Source organism: Danio rerio, chromosome 4 (genome assembly GCF_052040795.2).
Source record: "Danio rerio strain M-AB ecotype USA chromosome 4, GRCz13ab, whole genome shotgun sequence".
Taxonomy (NCBI): Eukaryota; Metazoa; Chordata; class Actinopteri; order Cypriniformes; family Danionidae; genus Danio; species Danio rerio.
Window position 1 is genome coordinate 56,147,404 of NC_141024.2, and position 18,027 is coordinate 56,165,430.

Consider the following 18,027-nt stretch of genomic DNA (forward strand, 5'->3'; position numbering starts at 1 on the left):
TGCGTTCTGGAGTAGCTGAAGGGGCGTGTTGCTTCGCATGAAAATTAGTTTCAAATTCAGTCGGTCGGTGAGTAAATGAATATGATGAATGAGAACACTCAGGCATGTGCGTATAGACATACAATGTAATGTTGTACAGTAACGTGTCAATTGTTTGTTTCAGTTGTCTTTATTTGAATGGTTTCGTGAGGATGTGATGGTGTGCTTTATCTGGCTGATTCCCGCTGAAGTGGGTGGGTTGTGTGACGTTTGATTCGGGGGATGTTATGGGGCGGGGTTTGCGTGACGTGCTGCGAGCTACTAGCCCGACAGTGGAAACGCAGCATGATTTCGGCCTCACTGCTTAACCTCCTGGGCAATTGCCCCGGCTCGTCCTGGCTCGCACTGGCCTCAGCTCACAGCCTAGAAATCCAATGCACTATCCATTGCACCACAGAGCTCCTGCCTCTAGCACTGTTGCACAGAAAGCAATTTTTGGTACTCTCTGGCCCATAAAAGCACAACTCACTGCAGATAAGGTACTGCTGGGATTCATACATAGGATCTTCTGTTTACTAGACAGGTGTTTTGACCAACTAAGCCACAAAATCAGACAGGGGATAATTGTTTAATCGAAAAAAGAAACGGTAAAAACGGTAGCACTGCATGTTTGAATGTCTAGACTTAAAAATTTTAAAGTCCAATTGGTTACGCATCACCATACCATGCTATATAATGCCATCGTCCAAAACCCTCTTAATAATACAATATTAAAATTGTTTTATTATTCAATATATAATCAAGGTTTCCCTTCTTAAACCAATTAACTTCTCTCTATAAAGCTTCAAAAATTGCAACAAATGAACACTCCAATGAAACAATGTACAAATAAAATAAAAAAGAAAATAAAACATTTACTTAAAACATTTCAAATTTTCCCAAAAGTCCAGTACAGGTGATGAACACTCAAAAAGATTCTTTTGCAAAACAACTAGGTTGCAAATTCAGTTCTAGAGATCCAGGATGTTGCATTTGTGAGTGTGTTGTAAATTAACACTCCTACCATGACACTGAATAGGTTTCACTTTGTATCTTTCCAACAGGTGTATCCAAAAAATCCACTTAATGGGAGGCTCGCCAGTCCAACTCCACAATTAGACACGCACCGATGGAAGTTGAGACAATCCAAATCCAGAAAAGAGTTCACACTTCAATTAATTTGAATGCAGAGCAGATCACATTCAGCAACTGACTTCAATAGAACATCTCACCGATGAAAAACCAGAAGATGCACAAGCAAACAAAGGAGGGAAAAAAAAACCATTAGCATTTTACAGTGTATGCATTATCTCAGCTTAACACATTTGTAAATAAACAGCAATAATAAATGACCATGTATATGCTTCTCTCTGCTGAATTTCTGTGTTTTTCCTATTTCTTTCTCCTATTTGGCATTTTCTTTTTACAAATGACAGCATTTTACTTAAACTCTCTCACTTAAACTTTACACAATCACTTGTATATTACTGTGTATAATACTGTGTTTTTACTAGACCAAACAAATGGTTAATTGATGAAACACATTTTTGACACTAGTTTAAATCATGTTATAACTAAAACAATAAAAAAAAAAAAAAAAAACCACTAACTCACCAAGAAAATCATTCAAAATCAAAGTGAAAAGCCAGGAAAACTCCAGGTGGCACTCGTGTGCAGATTTCACTCACAGATACAAATCTTGTTTTTTTCTCTCAATCCTTCATTAAAAATATATGATAGAAATCATTTCAGCATCTTATTAATGGTCAATTTTTACAGTTAATACGCATTTAAAACATTAAAAGATATAAATCTAATAGTTTTCTACTGTTATTAATTTAAAAACTTACATCTCTGCATTCCCTTGCGAACACTGAATCACCATATCAACGGTAAACACAAGCTAACAGACAAGAGAGATTTGTTATTAGCCCCTTTCACACTTACAGACCTTTCCGGAAAATTACCGACAATTTTCCGGAAAGGTTGTATGTGTAAACAGGTCCTTTTTTAAAATACCGGTAAATTCGTTCTGGCTATTTTCCGGAAAGAGACGTTGTAACATTACCGGTAATTTGCCAGAATGCTGTGCTGTGTGAATGCAGACAGAAGATTGCCGGAAAGAGCGTCTGCACGTCTAGAACGTGTTGACGTGAGACGTCTGCTTTAGCCAATCAGAACAGTCAGACGCGTTTACGTCCGCGCGGTTTATGAGAATAAAAGCCTTTGAATATTTTCCCAGACGCATTTAGCGGTTAGAAGTTAGTCAGATAATGTTTATATGTTCATCTTAATGCCAACTGTGTAAATAATAATAGATAAGTTGCTTATGATAAGTCGTTGTTTGTTTACCTTCAAGCTTTGCGTGTGCCTGTGAAACAGCCTGTGAGAGCCAGCACACGCACATATTATGAACATCTCGACATGCGAAAGTGATCCTCCATATGTTTTCATTGAAGTTGTTAACAATACTGATCATCCACAGAGTTTGTAATGTAGTCAAATGTTTACAAATACAAGCGCAGCCGTTTGAGGCTCATTTGTGGTGAAAGATGTCAGAATTTACCGGTATTTTGGAATGGATGTGTGAACGGTCTTTTCCGGAAAAATTCCGTAACGTCCTTGCCTGTGTGAACAGCGCTTTTTTGAATATACCGGTAAAGTCGTTCCGGAAATTTTCCGGATATTTACCGGTATCACTTTGTGCAAGGGGCTATTGTTTGTAAATCTGATTTGCTGCTATAGTGTAAGGCACGATGATGTTATTCTAAAGCACTATTCCCTTGAATGCTGTATAATACTCTATTATGAATTGTTTATATAAATAAATAATTTTAATATATATTATTTAATCGAGTATTCTGCCAATGTTTTTTTTTCATATTTAGAAGGGTATTTCTATTTGCTCTATTGCTGTGTACTACCCACTAGTAAACTGGGTTACAATTGACTATATAAAAATCAGTTGACATTATTAAGGCATTTATTGGGTACAATTGCTACTTTTTACTGTCATTCGTTGTGTTTTGGTCATTATCAATGCACTGTCACTTAAATTGAGCGCGAGCAGCTCGTCAAAAATAGACCCGGCGCCGAAACTATCGCTGCACTGCTGCTTCAGCGACGCTCACGCCTCGCTCTGACGCGCTGCTGTTGCGTGCAGTATGAAAGCTCTAATCTGTTAACATGGACGCCGAAAAAATACGCGCTGCTGGCGCTTGCGGTTTGAAACAGCCGTTAGTCTTAACACTAAAAGAAAAAAACTGTGGATACGATACTTCCAAACGCAGTTTCATCTAAGACAGTGGGGGGAAGCAAAATTTACTATGCTTTCAACTCAGTTACTTTGCACATGCATAAAGAGGCTCTTGTATGACAAATCCAAAAGGTGTGATCTTAACAATAGGTGGCGGTCACTTTTGCCCTAAACCACAGGTTGCCTTCGAGTCATTCCTTAAGTCCACTCGGCCTTGCACCGTTTTATAATCTTCCTTATTTAAAACAGCTCAATTAAGTCATCGGCTTCATTGTAGAGTACCCCTAGTATCTGAGCCTGCACTGCGCAATGAAAGAAAGAAGCAAAACGGGATGGACAGATGCCTAAAATGTTAGAAACGCACCACACCTTAAGTCAGTGAAGAAAAGGGTCAAACCTTGACACTCTTGTGGGACTCGAACCTACAACCTTTGAATGGCTCAGCTCACAGCCTAGAGGTCCAATGCACCATCCATTGCACCACAGAGACTGCACCAAAAAGCACTTTTTGGGACTCTCTGGTCCATGAAAGAACAGCCAACTCCAGACAAAGTACTGCTGGGATTTAAACTCAGGATCTCCTGTTTACTAGACAGGCGCTTTGACCAACTAAGCCACAGGGTCAAACGATGTTGACAAGGGCTAATTGTTTAATCGAAAAAAGAAAAAAAAAACTAACAATGGTAGCGCTGCATGTGTGAATGTCTGGACTTGAAATATTAAAGTCCAATTGGTTAGGCATTACCACATTATGCTATATAAAGCCATCGTCTAAAGTCCTCTTAAACGTGTAGCGTTCTTAAGGATTTGAGTTTTGTTTAGAAACCGACTGCTAAACATCCCGCTGCGTAAACACTCGTAACTCTTAAGAAAAAGCAACGCTGGCACATATACATTAGGCACTGCTGGGACTTGAACCCAGGATCTCCTGTTTACGAGACAGGCGCTTTGACCAACTAAGCCACAGCACCAAAGCTGAAAAGAAGGCAAGACGGTTTTGCACACAGAGACTAAAAAAAGACAGCAAGTCTAAAATGGCAATCAAAGAGGTTGTTTAAGTCTATTTGTCGCACTATTCATTAGGCCTCAAAGCTATACAATTTTATTATGCATTCCGGTAAGCTCTATAAAACTAGCGCATTCACCACCTGGATCAATTTAGCCCTGGATCAATTTAGCCCAGGATCATTCAAGCCCAGGATCTCCTGTTTACAAGAGAGGCACTTCGACCAGCTAAGCCACAGCACCACAATGAATGACTGTAAGAGACATTTGCCCGATAACAAAAAACGAAGAAGAACAAACCAATACACAACAAAAACCAGCATGTCAGGATGCAGAAAATGCCGACAAGATGGACGTGGTCTTTTAGAGTCCGGATGATTATGTCTCAAACCTGACCAGTAACCTGGCCTCTTTTCAAGATCAAAGCAAAAAATGCATTAATTTATTTTTATTTAATCTACCCTTAATCATGTGTCAGGTGTTTTTTGGAATCTCCAGTTTCATTACATCCAAACCCAGATTCAGCTTGGAAAATGGAAATCTGAGGGAAAGGTGCAATTTGGATTTGAACCTAGGACCTGCTGTTCCCAAGACAGGTGCTCTGGCCAACTTAGTCTTAACACTAAAAGAAAAAACCTCTGGATACGATACTTCCAAACGCAGTTTCATCTAAGACAGTGGGGGAAAAGCAAAATTTACTATGCTTTCTACTTAGTTACTTTGCACATGCATAAAGAGGCTCTTGTACGACGATTCCAAAAGGCGTGATCTCAACAATAGGTGGTAGACACTTTTGCCCAAAACCACAGGTTGCCTTTGAGTCATTCCTTAAGCTTACTAGGCCCTACACCGTTTTCTAATCTCCCTTATTTAAAACAGCTCAATTAAGTCATCGGCTTCATTGTAGAGTACCCCTAGTATCTGAGCCTGCACTGCGCAATGAAATTAAAAAGCAGAACAGGATGGACAGATGTCAATAATGTTGGAAACGCACCACTCCTAAGTCAGTGAAGAAAAAGGGCAAAGCTTGCAACGCTGGTGGGACTTGAACTCAAAACCTTTAAATGACTCAGTTCACAGCCAAGAAGTCCAATGCGCTATCCATTATCTTAGATTAAATGATTTCCATTTTCCGAGCTGACAGATGGTTTGGATGTAATGAAACTGGATATTCCAAAAAACAATTAACACATGATTAAGGGTAGATTAAATAAAAATAAAATAATGCATTTTTTGCTTTGATCTTGAACAGAGGCCAGGTTACCGGTCAGGTTTGAGACATGATCATCCAGACTCTAAAAGACCACGTCCGTCTTGTCAGCATTTTCTGCATCCTGACATGCTGGTTTTTGTTGTGTATTTATTTCTTCTTCGATTTTTGTTATCGGGCAAATGTCTCTTACAATTAATTTTTGTGGCGCTGTATCTTAGCTGGTCAAAATGCCTTGTAAACAGGAGATCCTGGGCTCAAATCCCATCAGCGCCTTAGTTCAGGTGGTGCGTGTGCTTTTTTTATGGAGATTAACGAAATTAATTATAAAACTGTATAGCTTTGAGGCATAATGGATAGTGCGACAAAATGAGTTACATTTAAGAGCTCATCTGATTCACAACTAGTTGACTGCACACCCATGTTTTTAAGTTGTTTATCTCCCCCTCCATATTCTCCATTCCTCAAACCTATTGAGGATTTTTTTCCTGCCTGGAGATGAAAAGTGTATGACCGAAATCCAAACACATGTATACCCCTTCTCCAAGCTATAGCAGTTGATGCTTTTCGTGGCTGGATTTGCCATGCAAGGTGACATTTGCCCCACTGCTTGGCCACACCAAAACAGAAAAGAGAATGCAGTATAGCTGTTTTTTTATTTATTTATTTTTTTACTGTAACTGTATTTAGTAAATACTTCTGTTGATGGTATATGTAGACCACATTTTCTGCAACTTTGTGTTGGTTGGGATGAACACTGTGTACGCTGTTTTTGTGAGGAAAATACAGTAAAATATATTTGGTATTTGTTTGTTTTGTATTAAAACAATTTTCGAAAAATTTTACAATGCACTTCTGTAGGTCTATGTACTGTCTGTAGTAAGTGTAACACTGAACAGAAGAATGCTTACAGAAAGTCATTATGATGAATAGAGAAGAAGTGGTCATAGTGTTTTACATTAAGCACATTAGTGTTCAACTGATCTTATGAATATCTATTAATGTGATGGCTTGTGTGTGTCATTTGAAAACAAAATACCTTTTTGAGAAGAAATCACATTGTTTTGAACTTATAATTTCATTTTGCAGAAGAATTGAAGAGTTTTGCCCAATGTGTGTGTGTCTTGTGATTTGTGTGTAGAGTTCTGACAATATGAGACATGCTTTCAGAAAATGTGTGTAAACAACTGGAAAAAACTGTAAACAACCTCTTTGGTTGTCATTTTAAGACCTCCAGGAACAAGTTTGGTGACCCCTGACTTAAAAGCATAGTTCTCTCAGACAGCAACTTTACAGGGCAACACTATATGCTGAATGGCTCAACCGAAATTTTAACCTGTTATTTCTCACGGAATGAACGAGAATCATACTCCTAGACAAGCAAGCCACTATGCAAAGTAATGTTTTGTGGCGACACTATATGCTGGCAAACTAAAATTCTTCGAAAGACATTTTTATGAAAGACATAATGTGCTGTAAAACGCAGGACACCTGCAAGGTCTCATCCGGTATTTGAACGTGGGACCTCTCACACCCGAAGCGAGAATCACACCCCTAGACCAATGAGCCACTAAAGTGATAGGATTTCACATGGCGTCAGAAGCATCAAATAGTCAGAAATCTTTCTCTAAAGGGAATCAAGGGCACCCTAAGCGAGATTCATACCCCTAGACCAACAAACCACAAAAGCTTGAATATTTCACAAGACTTCAGAAGCAACATATGGTCAGAAATCCTTATATAACAAACATTGAAGCAGGGCTTTTGCTTCATTTGGACCCAGGACTTCTACAATGGTTCGTCCAGGATTTGAAAACGGGAGCTCTCGCACCTTATGTGAGAATCAAGCGCGTAGACCAACAAGCTACTGCAAAACAGCCACTTTACATGGCAATACTATCTGCTGACAAACTGGAATTCTTCAAAAGACATTTTTACGAAAGACATAATGCCCTGTAAAACACTAGACAACTGCAACGGCTCGTCTGGAATATGAACACAGGACCTCTCGCACCCGAAGCAAGAATCATGCCCCTATACCAACGAGCCACTGCAAAACAGCAACTTTAGATGGCAACACTATCTGCTGACCAACCGGCATTCTCAGAAAAAAGGCCTCTGTGTAAGCCACAACGACCTTACAAAACAAAAGACAACTGTAAGGGTTCAACTGAAATTTGAACCTAGGATTTCTCATGGCATGAACGAGAATCATACTCCTAGACCAGCAAGCCACTATGCAAGAAATATTTATGTAGCGACACTATCTGCTGACAAATTGGAATTCTTTGAAAGACGGTTCTACGAAAGACATAATGCCCTGTAAAACACAGGACACCTGCAAGTGCTCGTCCAGGAATTGAACCTGAGACCATTCGCAACCGAAGCGAGAATCATACCCATAGACCAACAAGCCACTAAATTGGGAGAATTTCACAAGGTGTCAGATAGTCAGAAATCTTTCTCTAACGAATCAAGGGCATCCTAAGTGAGAATCATACCCCTAGACCAACGAGCCACTGCAAAACAGCAACTTTATATGGCAACACTATCTGCTGACAAACTGGCATTCTCAGAAAAAAGGCCTCTGTGTAAGCCACAACAACCTTACAAAACAGCAGACAAATGTAAGGGCTCAACCGAAATCTGAATCTGGGATTTTTCATTGCATGAACGAAAATCATACTCCTAGACCAGCAAGCCACTATGCAAAGGAATGTTTTATGTGGTGACACTATCTGCTGACAAACTGGAATTCTTCGAAAGACATTTTTATGAAAGACATAATGTCCTGTAAAACTCAAGGCACCTGCAAGGGCTAATCCAGTAATTGAACTCGGGTCTTCTCGCAACCGAAGCGAGAATCATACCCATAGACCAACGAGCCACTAAATTAAGAGGATTTCACATGGCGTCAGAAGCATCAGATAGTCAGAAATCTTTCTCTATCTAATCAAGGGCACCCTAAGCAAAAATCATACGCCTAGACCAACGAGCCACAAAAGCATGATTATTTCACAAGACATTAGAAGCAACAGATGGACCAGAAATCCTTATCTAACAAACATTAAAGCAGGGCTTTTGCTTCATTTGGACCTAGGACTTCTGCAAGGGTTTGTCCAGGATTTGCAGCCGGACCTCTCGCACCTTAAAATGAGAATCATACCCCCAAACCAACTAGCTACTGTAACAGCCACTTTATATGGCAAAACTATCTACTGACAAACCGGCATTCTCAGAAAAAAGGCCTTTGTGTAAGCCACAAAGCCCTTACAAAACAGCAGACAACTGTAAGGGCTCAACCGAAATTTGAATCTGGGATTTCTCACTGCATGAACGAGAATCATACTCCTTGACAACCAAGCCACTATGCAAAGAAAGTAAAAAAAAATCATTTTGAAAACGAAATGCATTGATTTTATTTTTTTGCTGTTTGAAACAACTAACACTCATTTGGGGGATGGTGGGTCTCTAGCGGGGGGGGTCTTTGGAACGACCGCTGGCAAACGCTATGGATGAGCTCAACGGGGGCGTTGGTTGGACCAGGGGGAGAGCCCACCAAGCCATGCCCGGACAGAGACCACTCTCTCCGGCATGACCCGCGCCTGGAGGGGGGGTAGCGCGTCCCTGGGTTTCGCTGACCTGCCGTCGAGATTTCGATAACAGACTCAAATGAAGGACTTAGTGCAATTTTCGATTTCGCGGTTGAACGAACCAGGGGTCTAACGAGGGCCCCGTTGCCCCAAAACAAGCGTTCAAACCCGGGCAAACCAAGTGCGCGCTGCTGCCCTGGTCCTACCAAGGACCCAGGCCTCAATGGCCAGCAAAGCTACCCCAAAACAAGCGTTCAAACCCGGGCAAACCAAGTGGGCGCTGCTGCCCTGGTCCTACCAAGGACCCAGGCCTCAATGGCCAGCAAAGCTACCCCAAAACAAGCGTTCAAATCCGGGCAAACCAAGTGCGCGCTGCTGCCCTGGTCCTTCCAAGGACCCAGGCCTCAATGGCCAGCAAAGCTACCCCAAAACAAGCGTTCAAATCCGGGCAAACCAAGTGCGCACTGCTGCCCTGGTCCTTCCAAGGACCCAGGCCTCAATGGCCAGCAAAGCTACCCCAAAACAAGCGTTCAAACCCGGGCAAACCAAGTGGGCGCTGCTGCCCTGGTCCTACCAAGGACCCAGGCCTCAATGGCCAGCAAAACTACCCCAAAACAAGCGTTCAAATCCGGGCAAACCAAGTGCGCACTGCTGCCCTGGTCCTTCCAAGGACCCAGGCCTCAATGGCCAGCAAAGCTACCCCAAAACAAGCGTTCAAACCCGGGCAAACCAAGTGGGCGCTGCTGCCCTGGTCCTACCAAGGACCCAGGCCTCAATGGCCAGCAAAACTACCCCAAAACAAGCGTTCAAATCCGGGCAAACCAAGTGCGCACTGCTGCCCTGGTCCTTCCAAGGACCCAGGCCTCAATGGCCAGCAAAGCTACCCCAAAACAAGCGTTCAAATCCGGGCAAACCAAGTGCGCACTGCTGCCCTGGTCCTACCAAGGACCCAGGCCTCAATGGCCAGCAAAGCTACCCCAAAACAAGCGTTCAAACCCGGGCAAACCAAGTGGGCGCTGCTGCCCTGGTCCTACCAAGGACCCAGGCCTCAATGGCCAGCAAAGCTACCCCAAAACAAGCGTTCAAATCCGGGCAAACCAAGTGCGCACTGCTGCCCTGGTCCTACCAAGGACCCAGGCCTCAATGGCCAGCAAAGCTACCCCAAAACAAGCGTTCAAACCCGGGCAAACCAAGTGGGCGCTGCTGCCCTGGTCCTACCAAGGACCCAGGCCTCAATGGCCAGCAAAGCTAACCCAAAACAAGCGTTCAAATCCGGGCAAACCAAGTGCGCGCTGCTGCCCTGGTCCTTCCAAGGATCCAGGCCTCTTGGCCAGCAAAGCTAACCCAAAACAAGCGTTCAAACCCGGGCAAACCAAGTGCGCGCTGCTGCCCTGGTCCTTCCAAGGATCCAGGCCTCTTGGCCAGCAAAGCTAACCCAAAACAAGCGTTCAAATCCGGGCAAACCAAGTGCGCACTGCTGCCCTGGTCCTTCCAAGGATCCAGGCCTCTTGGCCAGCAAAGCTAACCCAAAACAAGCGTTCAAACCCGGGCAAGGCCAGTGGTCTGAACACCATGGGAGTTAGGGGGTCCACGGGAGTCAAGGGTCCATTTCTGAGCTGCTAACCCGTCTCCCAGCGTCCGTCACCCCGCAGCAAACATAAGACCCCATCGCAGACGGAGGCTAGAACGACGTGCGGCTGGTGCCTCATACACGAGCCCAGGGCCGGTGGTGACCCATTCACAAACCCAAAGACCGATTGGGTCACCAGCGGTACGTCTTGGCCAGTTGGGTCACCAGCAGCACGTCTGTCTGATCCATGCGGTTTGGAGGAGTTAGTGTCCCCGGGCTTAATAGTGGGGTGCCCGGGCACGGCTGGTGATTAGGTGCAAATCTAGGGGGTCCTTTGGAACCAGCGCTTGCCGCCGGAGAGTGCGTGTACCTCGGGCAGAGCGTGCAGGGCACGGGCCCCCCCCCACCGCTGGATCTCAGAGGCCCCAGGCCAGGGAGAGGGGCCGGGCTCGCTCCCCAAGAAGGGTGCGTGTACCTCGGGCAGAGCGCGCAAGGCACAGGCCCCCCCCACCGCTGGATCTCAGAGGCCCCAGGCCAGGGAGAGGGGCCGGGCTCGCTCCCCAAGAAGGGTGCGTGTACCTCGGGCAGAGCGCGCAAGGCACGGGCCCCCCCCACCGCTGGATCTCAGAGGCCCCAGGCCAGGGAGAGGGGCCGGGCTCGCTCCCAAAGAAGGGTGCGTGTACCTCGGGCAGAGCGCGCAAGGCACGGGCCCCCCCCACCGCTGGATCTCAGAGGCCCCAGGCCAGGGAGAGGGGCCGGGCTCGCTCCCCAAGAAGGGTGCGTGTACCTCGGGCAGAGCGCGCAAGGCACAGGCCCCCCCCACCGCTGGATCTCAGAGGCCCCAGGCCAGGGAGAGGGGCCGGGCTCGCTCCCCAAGAAGGGTGCGTGTACCTCGGGCAGAGCGCGCAAGGCACAGGCCCCCCCCACCGCTGGATCTCAGAGGCCCCAGGCCAGGGAGAGGGGCCGGGCTCGCTCCCCAAGAAGGGTGCGTGTACCTCGGGCAGAGCGCGCAAGGCACAGGCCCCCCCACCGCTGGATCTCAGAGGCCCCAGGCCAGGGAGAGGGGCTGGGCTCGCTCCCCAAGAAGGGTGCGTGTACCTCGGGCAGAGCGCGCAAGGCACAGGCCCCCCCCCACCGCTGGATCTCAGAGGCCCCAGGCCAGGGAGAGGGGCCGGGCTCGCTCCCCAAGAAGGGTGCGTGTACCTCGGGCAGAGCGCGCAAGGCACGGGCCCCCCCCCACCGCTGGATCTCAGAGGCCCCAGGCCAGGGAGAGGGGCCGGGCTCGCTCCCCAAGAAGGGTGCGTGTACCTCGGGCAGAGCGCGCAAGGCACAGGCCCCCCCCACCGCTGGATCTCAGAGGCCCCAGGCCAGGGAGAGGGGCCGGGCTCGCTCCCCAAGAAGGGTGCGTGTACCTCGGGCAGAGCGCGCAAGGCACGGGCCCCCCCCACCGCTGGATCTCAGAGGCCCCAGGCCAGGGAGAGGGGCCGGGCTCGCTCCCCAAGAAGGGTGCGTGTACCTCGGGCAGAGCGCGCAAGGCACAGGCCCCCCCACCGCTGGATCTCAGAGGCCCCAGGCCAGGGAGAGGGGCTGGGCTCGCTCCCCAAGAAGGGTGCGTGTACCTCGGGCAGAGCGCGCAAGGCACAGGCCCCCCCCCACCGCTGGATCTCAGAGGCCCCAGGCCAGGGAGAGGGGCCGGGCTCGCTCCCCAAGAAGGGTGCGTGTACCTCGGGCAGAGCGCGCAAGGCACGGGCCCCCCCCCACCGCTGGATCTCAGAGGCCCCAGGCCAGGGAGAGGGGCCGGGCTCGCTCCCCAAGAAGGGTGCGTGTACCTCGGGCAGAGCGCGCAAGGCACAGGCCCCCCCCACCGCTGGATCTCAGAGGCCCCAGGCCAGGGAGAGGGGCCGGGCTCGCTCCCCAAGAAGGGTGCGTGTACCTCGGGCAGAGCGCGCAAGGCACGGGCCCCCCCCACCGCTGGATCTCAGAGGCCCCAGGCCAGGGAGAGGGGCCGGGCTCGCTCCCCAAGAAGGGTGCGTGTACCTCGGGCAGAGCGCGCAAGGCACAGCCCCCCCCACCGCTGGATCTCAGAGGCCCCAGGCCAGGGAGAGGGGCCGGGCTCGCTCCCCAAGAAGGGTGCGTGTACCTCGGGCAGAGCGCGCAAGGCACAGGCCCCCCCCACCGCTGGATCTCAGAGGCCCCAGGCCAGGGAGAGGGGCCGGGCTCGCTCCCCAAGAAGGGTGCGTGTACCTCGGGCAGAGCGCGCAAGGCACAGCCCCCCCCACCGCTGGATCTCAGAGGCCCCAGGCCAGGGAGAGGGGCCGGGCTCGCTCCCCAAGAAGGGTGCGTGTACCTCGGGCAGAGCGCGCAAGGCACAGGCCCCCCCCACCGCTGGATCTCAGAGGCCCCAGGCCAGGGAGAGGGGCCGGGCTCGCTCCCCAAGAAGGGTGCGTGTACCTCGGGCAGAGCGCGCAAGGCACGGGCCCCCCCCACCGCTGGATCTCAGAGGCCCCATCAATGGTTCACCAGCGGCTCCATCAATGGTTCACCAGCGGCACATCTTTACGCATCTAGCGCCAAAGGTCCAACAGGAATACGTTATGCCTGGCGCTCACCGGGGCGTTGGTTAGACCCAGGCCCGAGCCCACCAAACCATGCCCGACGGGAGACCACCCTTCCCGGCCTACTTGTGGGGACGTCCCGCACCTGGAGGTTTTTGCCCGACACCCACAATCTCTGACCTGCCATCAGGGTTTCGGGGAAGGCGAAGAAATATGGACTTAGTCTCTGACAGTCCAGTCGCCAGACCCCACGGTGACTGATCGATAGGAGCTAGTGTGGCGCCCCAGGGGCTAGGCCCCCACCCAGGCCCCCCAAAGCACCAATGGGGTCGGCCTCTATGGGTGTGGCAGATCCTCCCCGTCCTGGGCGCTGTATCAGGGAGGCGTGGGGGTGTCCCTCCGCACACAGCGCCCCCCCTTCCCGCCCCGATCTGTGGGTAAAGGACCCAGATGGCCCGTCTGGCTAAATGACCCAGAGCTTGTCTGCTGCTCAGCCCGCCCGCCAGCCCGCCCCCCTGGACTCCGTTTCCCCCGCGCCGATACTCGGCCCGTGCCCCCGCCCCACGCCCCTCGCCCTGCGAGGGCTGGGGGATGTTCGGTGGGTTCGGTCGAGTCACCCGGCGTGGTGAATCGAGGCCCCAGGGGCAGCGTAGGGAACGAGCTGGTGTGGGCTTCGATTCTACCCCCGCCCGAGTGTGTGCGTCTGCATCCCGTCCGTCCGCCCGCAACGCCGCCCACCCCCTGGGTTTATCCTTGCTGGCTCCCGGCTGACCCCCACCCCGCCTACCCTGCTCCCGGGGGAGTGAGGGTGGTTGGTTGGGAGGGGAAAGCTAGTGGACTCCGGCGAGGTGAAACGTGCCAGGGTCAGTGATGCCGGGGTTACGGGCTGTCTGGACCCCCCTTTCGATGGTTGGTGCGTATCCCATGTTGGTTGTAGCAGGTCGCAAAAGCTCCCGCGGCTGGCGCGTGTGGAGTTGCCCCCTCCCCCCCAAAAAACGGCGCATGTTCGATGGGGCTCAAACAATCCCCATTTTGGGGTGGAAAAAGTGAACGAGAAAGGCTCCCGCTGGCCAGAACAGCAAAATGAAGGGGGGATAGGGAGTGAGGTGGGACACCCCTTCCCCAACTCGAGTCGTGACAAGAGAGAGAGGTGTCGAACCGCTGACCGGGGCAACGATGAAGGGGCGGTGGGGTGCATTGTTTAACGGGACACCCCCTCTGGTTCCTTTGAAAAGGGGGGAAGGGAGTGAGGTGGACACCCCTCTCCCCCCTACTTGAGAAGTCGTAACAAAAGAAAGCTTGAACCGAATGGATCTCCGTAGGGCATCGGCTTACACCTCCTGGTGCGGGGGGGTGTCCTTCCCCTTTAAGAAATACGGGTGCACCAACGTCATGACGCGGAAGTGGACGCCGCCTCCGGCCGCTTATTAACCGCCGCACGTGGCGTGCGGGCCCCTTTCCCCCTCTGCATTGGCTCTAGCACGGTCATGGCTGAATGTGCCCTATGCTTCAACGTCTACAGCCGGCTTGCGCCTCACCTGACGGCCGTTCACAAGGTGGCCAACTCGGACGAGAAGCGGCTGCTGCTCGCGCTAGCCGCCGGCCGCGTGGACACGCGGAAGACACCGTGCCCGGTCCCGGGCTGTCGCCGGACGCCAGCCCGCCTAGACAGGCACTTGAGGCAGCACGCGGAGCTCTCGACCTCGGGAAGGAAAGAGGCTATGGGGAGGGCGAAACGCCGGAAAGTAGCTCGGGAGTTGCAGTGGCTGCGGTCCACCCAGCCTGCAATCCCTGTCGTGTCCCAGCTAGCATCGTCCTCCGAGGGGGAGCGGGACTCGGAGGACCCAGAGGCCGGCCGTCCGTGCGCCGACCGCGGCTGCAGGCGCGCCACCGAGCGCATACAGGCTCAGCTCACGGACCTGGGGAAACAGGTTACCAAGATGCGGTCCACCCTGCTCCAGATCACACGCCTCTACCGGGAGCTGAGGAAGGGAGAAGGGGGGAGAAGGAGGAGGAAGAGGGCGAGGAGAACCAGGTCGCCTCCTGCACCACCGGCTCCCGGGCGAGGCGCGGCCGGAGGTCCGACGCCCCCCGAGCCTCCGGAGGCTTTGGAACCCTACCCGTTCCCGGACCACGTCCCCGCGCTGAGTTGAGTATATTTCAGGCACGTCACTGTCGCTCTGCTGGCTGTGTGCCTTCGGGGAAGTTGACTCTTGGTTGTGCTCGTTCCACAGACCTTCTCTTGGGGGAGTTCGAAGGGTACCAACTGGGCAGCGAGCCCACCGCGCGCCTGCGGAACAACGTCACTTCGAAGCTGGGGAGAATCAAAGCCTTCCTTGGTTACATGGCCAGGGGCACCGCGGAGCCAGGGGACTTCCTTTTCCTCAACCAACCAGCCCGAATCCGAGCGTGGGCCGCCCGGCTAGGTCAGACGCGCATGGCCGAGCCCACCAGGCAGCACTACCTGAAGAACGTGGCTCAGTTCCTAGACTACCTCTCGGAGACGCCGCCGGCCGCCTGTCAGCTCTCCAGCACGGCTCTGGTTCTGATTCGAAGGGAGGTCAGAGCCCTCATCCGCGGCATACGCCGGCGTGTCGTCGTGCACGAGGTAAGGACCAAGCAGGCGAAGGAAAGCCGACTGATCCCCAAGGCCAGTCTGTTGCGCTGTCACCGGACCGCTGGGAGGAAAATTCCCGCCCTGCTAGGTAAGCAAGCCCTTCCGCCGTTCCAGCGATTCCCCCTGTTTGTTCTTCCGGGGCACCAACAGCCCTTGGTTCATCCAGCCACGTCTGTCTGCCCCTCTCCCCCGCGAATGGGACTCATTCGGGGGGGAAGGGGGGCAGACCGACGTGGCTGGATGAACCAACAGCTGCTGGTGGCCCGGAGAGAAATTGTGCGTTTCTTCTTCAGGGGCACCAGCAGTCCATGAACTGCTGGTGCCCCTGAAGAAGAAACGCACAATTCCTCTCCGGGCCACCAGCAGCTGTTGTTTGAGCTGCTGGCGCCCCGGAGAACAAGTCACCAGCAGCCAAGAGCTGTTGGTGACCCAGAAAGGAAATAGAACCGTCGGTGGTCTAATCTGTCTAATGTCCTTCACCAGATAGCCTCGAATCCAACCCAAGCACTAGGCAACAGTGGCGCTTCTATGGCTTTCTGACTGGCTACCTAACCTCCATCTCTGGGCACCGCTGTGGAGTCTTCCAGAATCTCACAATCCAGGAGGTTGAAGAGGCCTCCAGAAGCCCCGACGAGTCTGCTTATGTCATTAACGTGAGTATGGCGCAAGTAAGGTGGGGGTCACCAGTAGCATGCTCTCTCACTCACTCACTCACTCACTCACTCACTGCTTGTTCTCTGATGGCAGATTACCACTCACAAAACAAACAGAGCCTTTGGGGCGGCTCAGCTGTCCCTAAACAGGGAGGAATACAGCTGGTTCCGCAGGTTTTTGGCGCTGCGGGCTGGTCTCCCCGGAGGGAGCCAGGCTACCTATTTCTTTTTCACTTCCAGAGCCAGTCCTTGTCGGACCCTGAACAAGTACTTTCAGTCTGCTTGGCTCAGTATGGGCCTTCCAGGCAAACCCACCTTTACTGACGTACGCACTGCGATCGCGACTCATGTGAGTAGGCATTGTGACGCCCCTGTAACTACCAGCGGCGGCTTCTATCCTAATCAAGCTTCTGTCTCTCTCCGACGCAGGCAAAGAATGCACACTCTTCAGAGGATCGCCGCAAGGTGGCGCAATTCATGTGCCATGACACTTCAACCTCAGATAAGTTCTACGCACTTCACCTCGGACCTCTCCAAGCACGCGAGCGCCGCAGACTCTTTGAAAGGGCCCTGGTGGAGGAGGAGGAGGAGGAGGAGGAGGAGGAGGATGGGGAGGCAGCGGGCACTGAAAGCCCCCCGCGGAAAGGGCGCAAGAGGACAGAGACTTCCGTCTCTCCCCTGGTAAAAATCACATTCTCTTTGGCGTGGACAGCAGAACGTGTGGCATTGGCTAACTTCCCTTTATGTGTCTCTTTTCCAGGAGGGAACCAGCAGGAGGACGCTGCCATGGCGCCCTGCCAAAGGGAAAAGCCAGGGCGCTCGCCCGCTCGAACAAACAGAAGACTCTGAATCGTCCTGAATAAATATTGTACAACTTAACGGTCAAATGGTGTTCAGTGTCTTCATTATTCCTTTTATTTATTATCTGTGTGGTAAAAGTAAATTCAGTGGGGACAAAAATGAGCCGTCTTCTTAGTTCAACGCTGTATGCCTGCTGCGTCCAGGTCCTGCCTTGGCTACGTTCCGATTGGGACAGATTAGCCCTAACTTGTGTGTTAAAAGTGTCACGTGGGATGCCCTCGTCCAGGTTCTGCCTTGGCTACGTTCCAATTGGGACAAACTATCCCTGCCTTGAGTGTTAAAAGTGACTCGCGGGACGCCCCCGTCCAGGTTCAGCCTTGGTTGATAGCTCATAGGGAGAATGAATCCCTTTTCCAGCACAAGGGGGTGATGGGCTGGACAAATCTGTCCAGGTCTGCAAATGCTTTGAACGCCCAGAAGGCCTTGAGTCCAATTCTGTATATTAGCAAGCTTCTCCCGGGACAGCTCGGTCCTTAGAGATGCATGAATAGGTCAGGACAGGGGAGCTGTGGAGTGGAGGTTAACTTTATGGAGGAATGTTTTATGTGCCGACACTATCTGCTGACAAACTGGAATTCTTCGAAAAACGTTTTTTATGAAAGCCATAATGCCCTGCGAAACAATAGAGAAACTGTAGGGACTCGTTTGGGATTTGAAACCAGGACTTTTCACACTCTAAGCGAGAATCA

The 18,027-nt window shown here is 51.1% G+C and overlaps 2 protein-coding genes, 1 long non-coding RNA gene and 1 other non-coding gene across 5 annotated transcripts in view; 3 read left to right on the forward strand and 1 right to left on the reverse strand.

Moving 5' to 3' along the window:
• The window catches only part of LOC796311 (zinc finger MYM-type protein 1), an 854,498-nt gene that overhangs the window by 54,835 nt on the left and 781,636 nt on the right, over nucleotides 1–18,027 (forward strand). The window lies entirely within an intron of this gene.
• The window catches only part of LOC141381679 (uncharacterized), a 136,159-nt gene that overhangs the window by 51,734 nt on the left and 66,398 nt on the right, over nucleotides 1–18,027 (forward strand). The gene's annotated exons all lie outside the window — the stretch shown is intronic.
• trnat-agu (transfer RNA threonine (anticodon AGU)) lies at nucleotides 4,172–4,245 on the reverse strand. The gene has a single exon. It is a non-coding gene; the product is annotated as a tRNA-Thr (tRNA).
• Nucleotides 15,073–17,829, forward strand: LOC110439743 (uncharacterized). Of its 2 annotated transcripts, XM_087248690.2 has the most exons (6): nucleotides 15,073–15,355; nucleotides 15,442–15,912; nucleotides 16,308–16,477; nucleotides 16,572–16,826; nucleotides 16,907–17,158; nucleotides 17,238–17,829. In XM_087248690.2, the coding sequence occupies exons 1-6, from the start codon at nucleotides 15,148–15,150 to the stop codon at nucleotides 17,334–17,336; spliced, it is 1,455 nt and encodes a 484-aa protein (XP_087104816.1). In that variant the 5' UTR covers nucleotides 15,073–15,147; the 3' UTR covers nucleotides 17,337–17,829. The 2 variants fall into 2 exon arrangements, with proteins under 2 accessions (XP_087104816.1, XP_087104815.1); XM_087248689.2 differs by having other exon boundaries at nucleotides 16,572–17,158.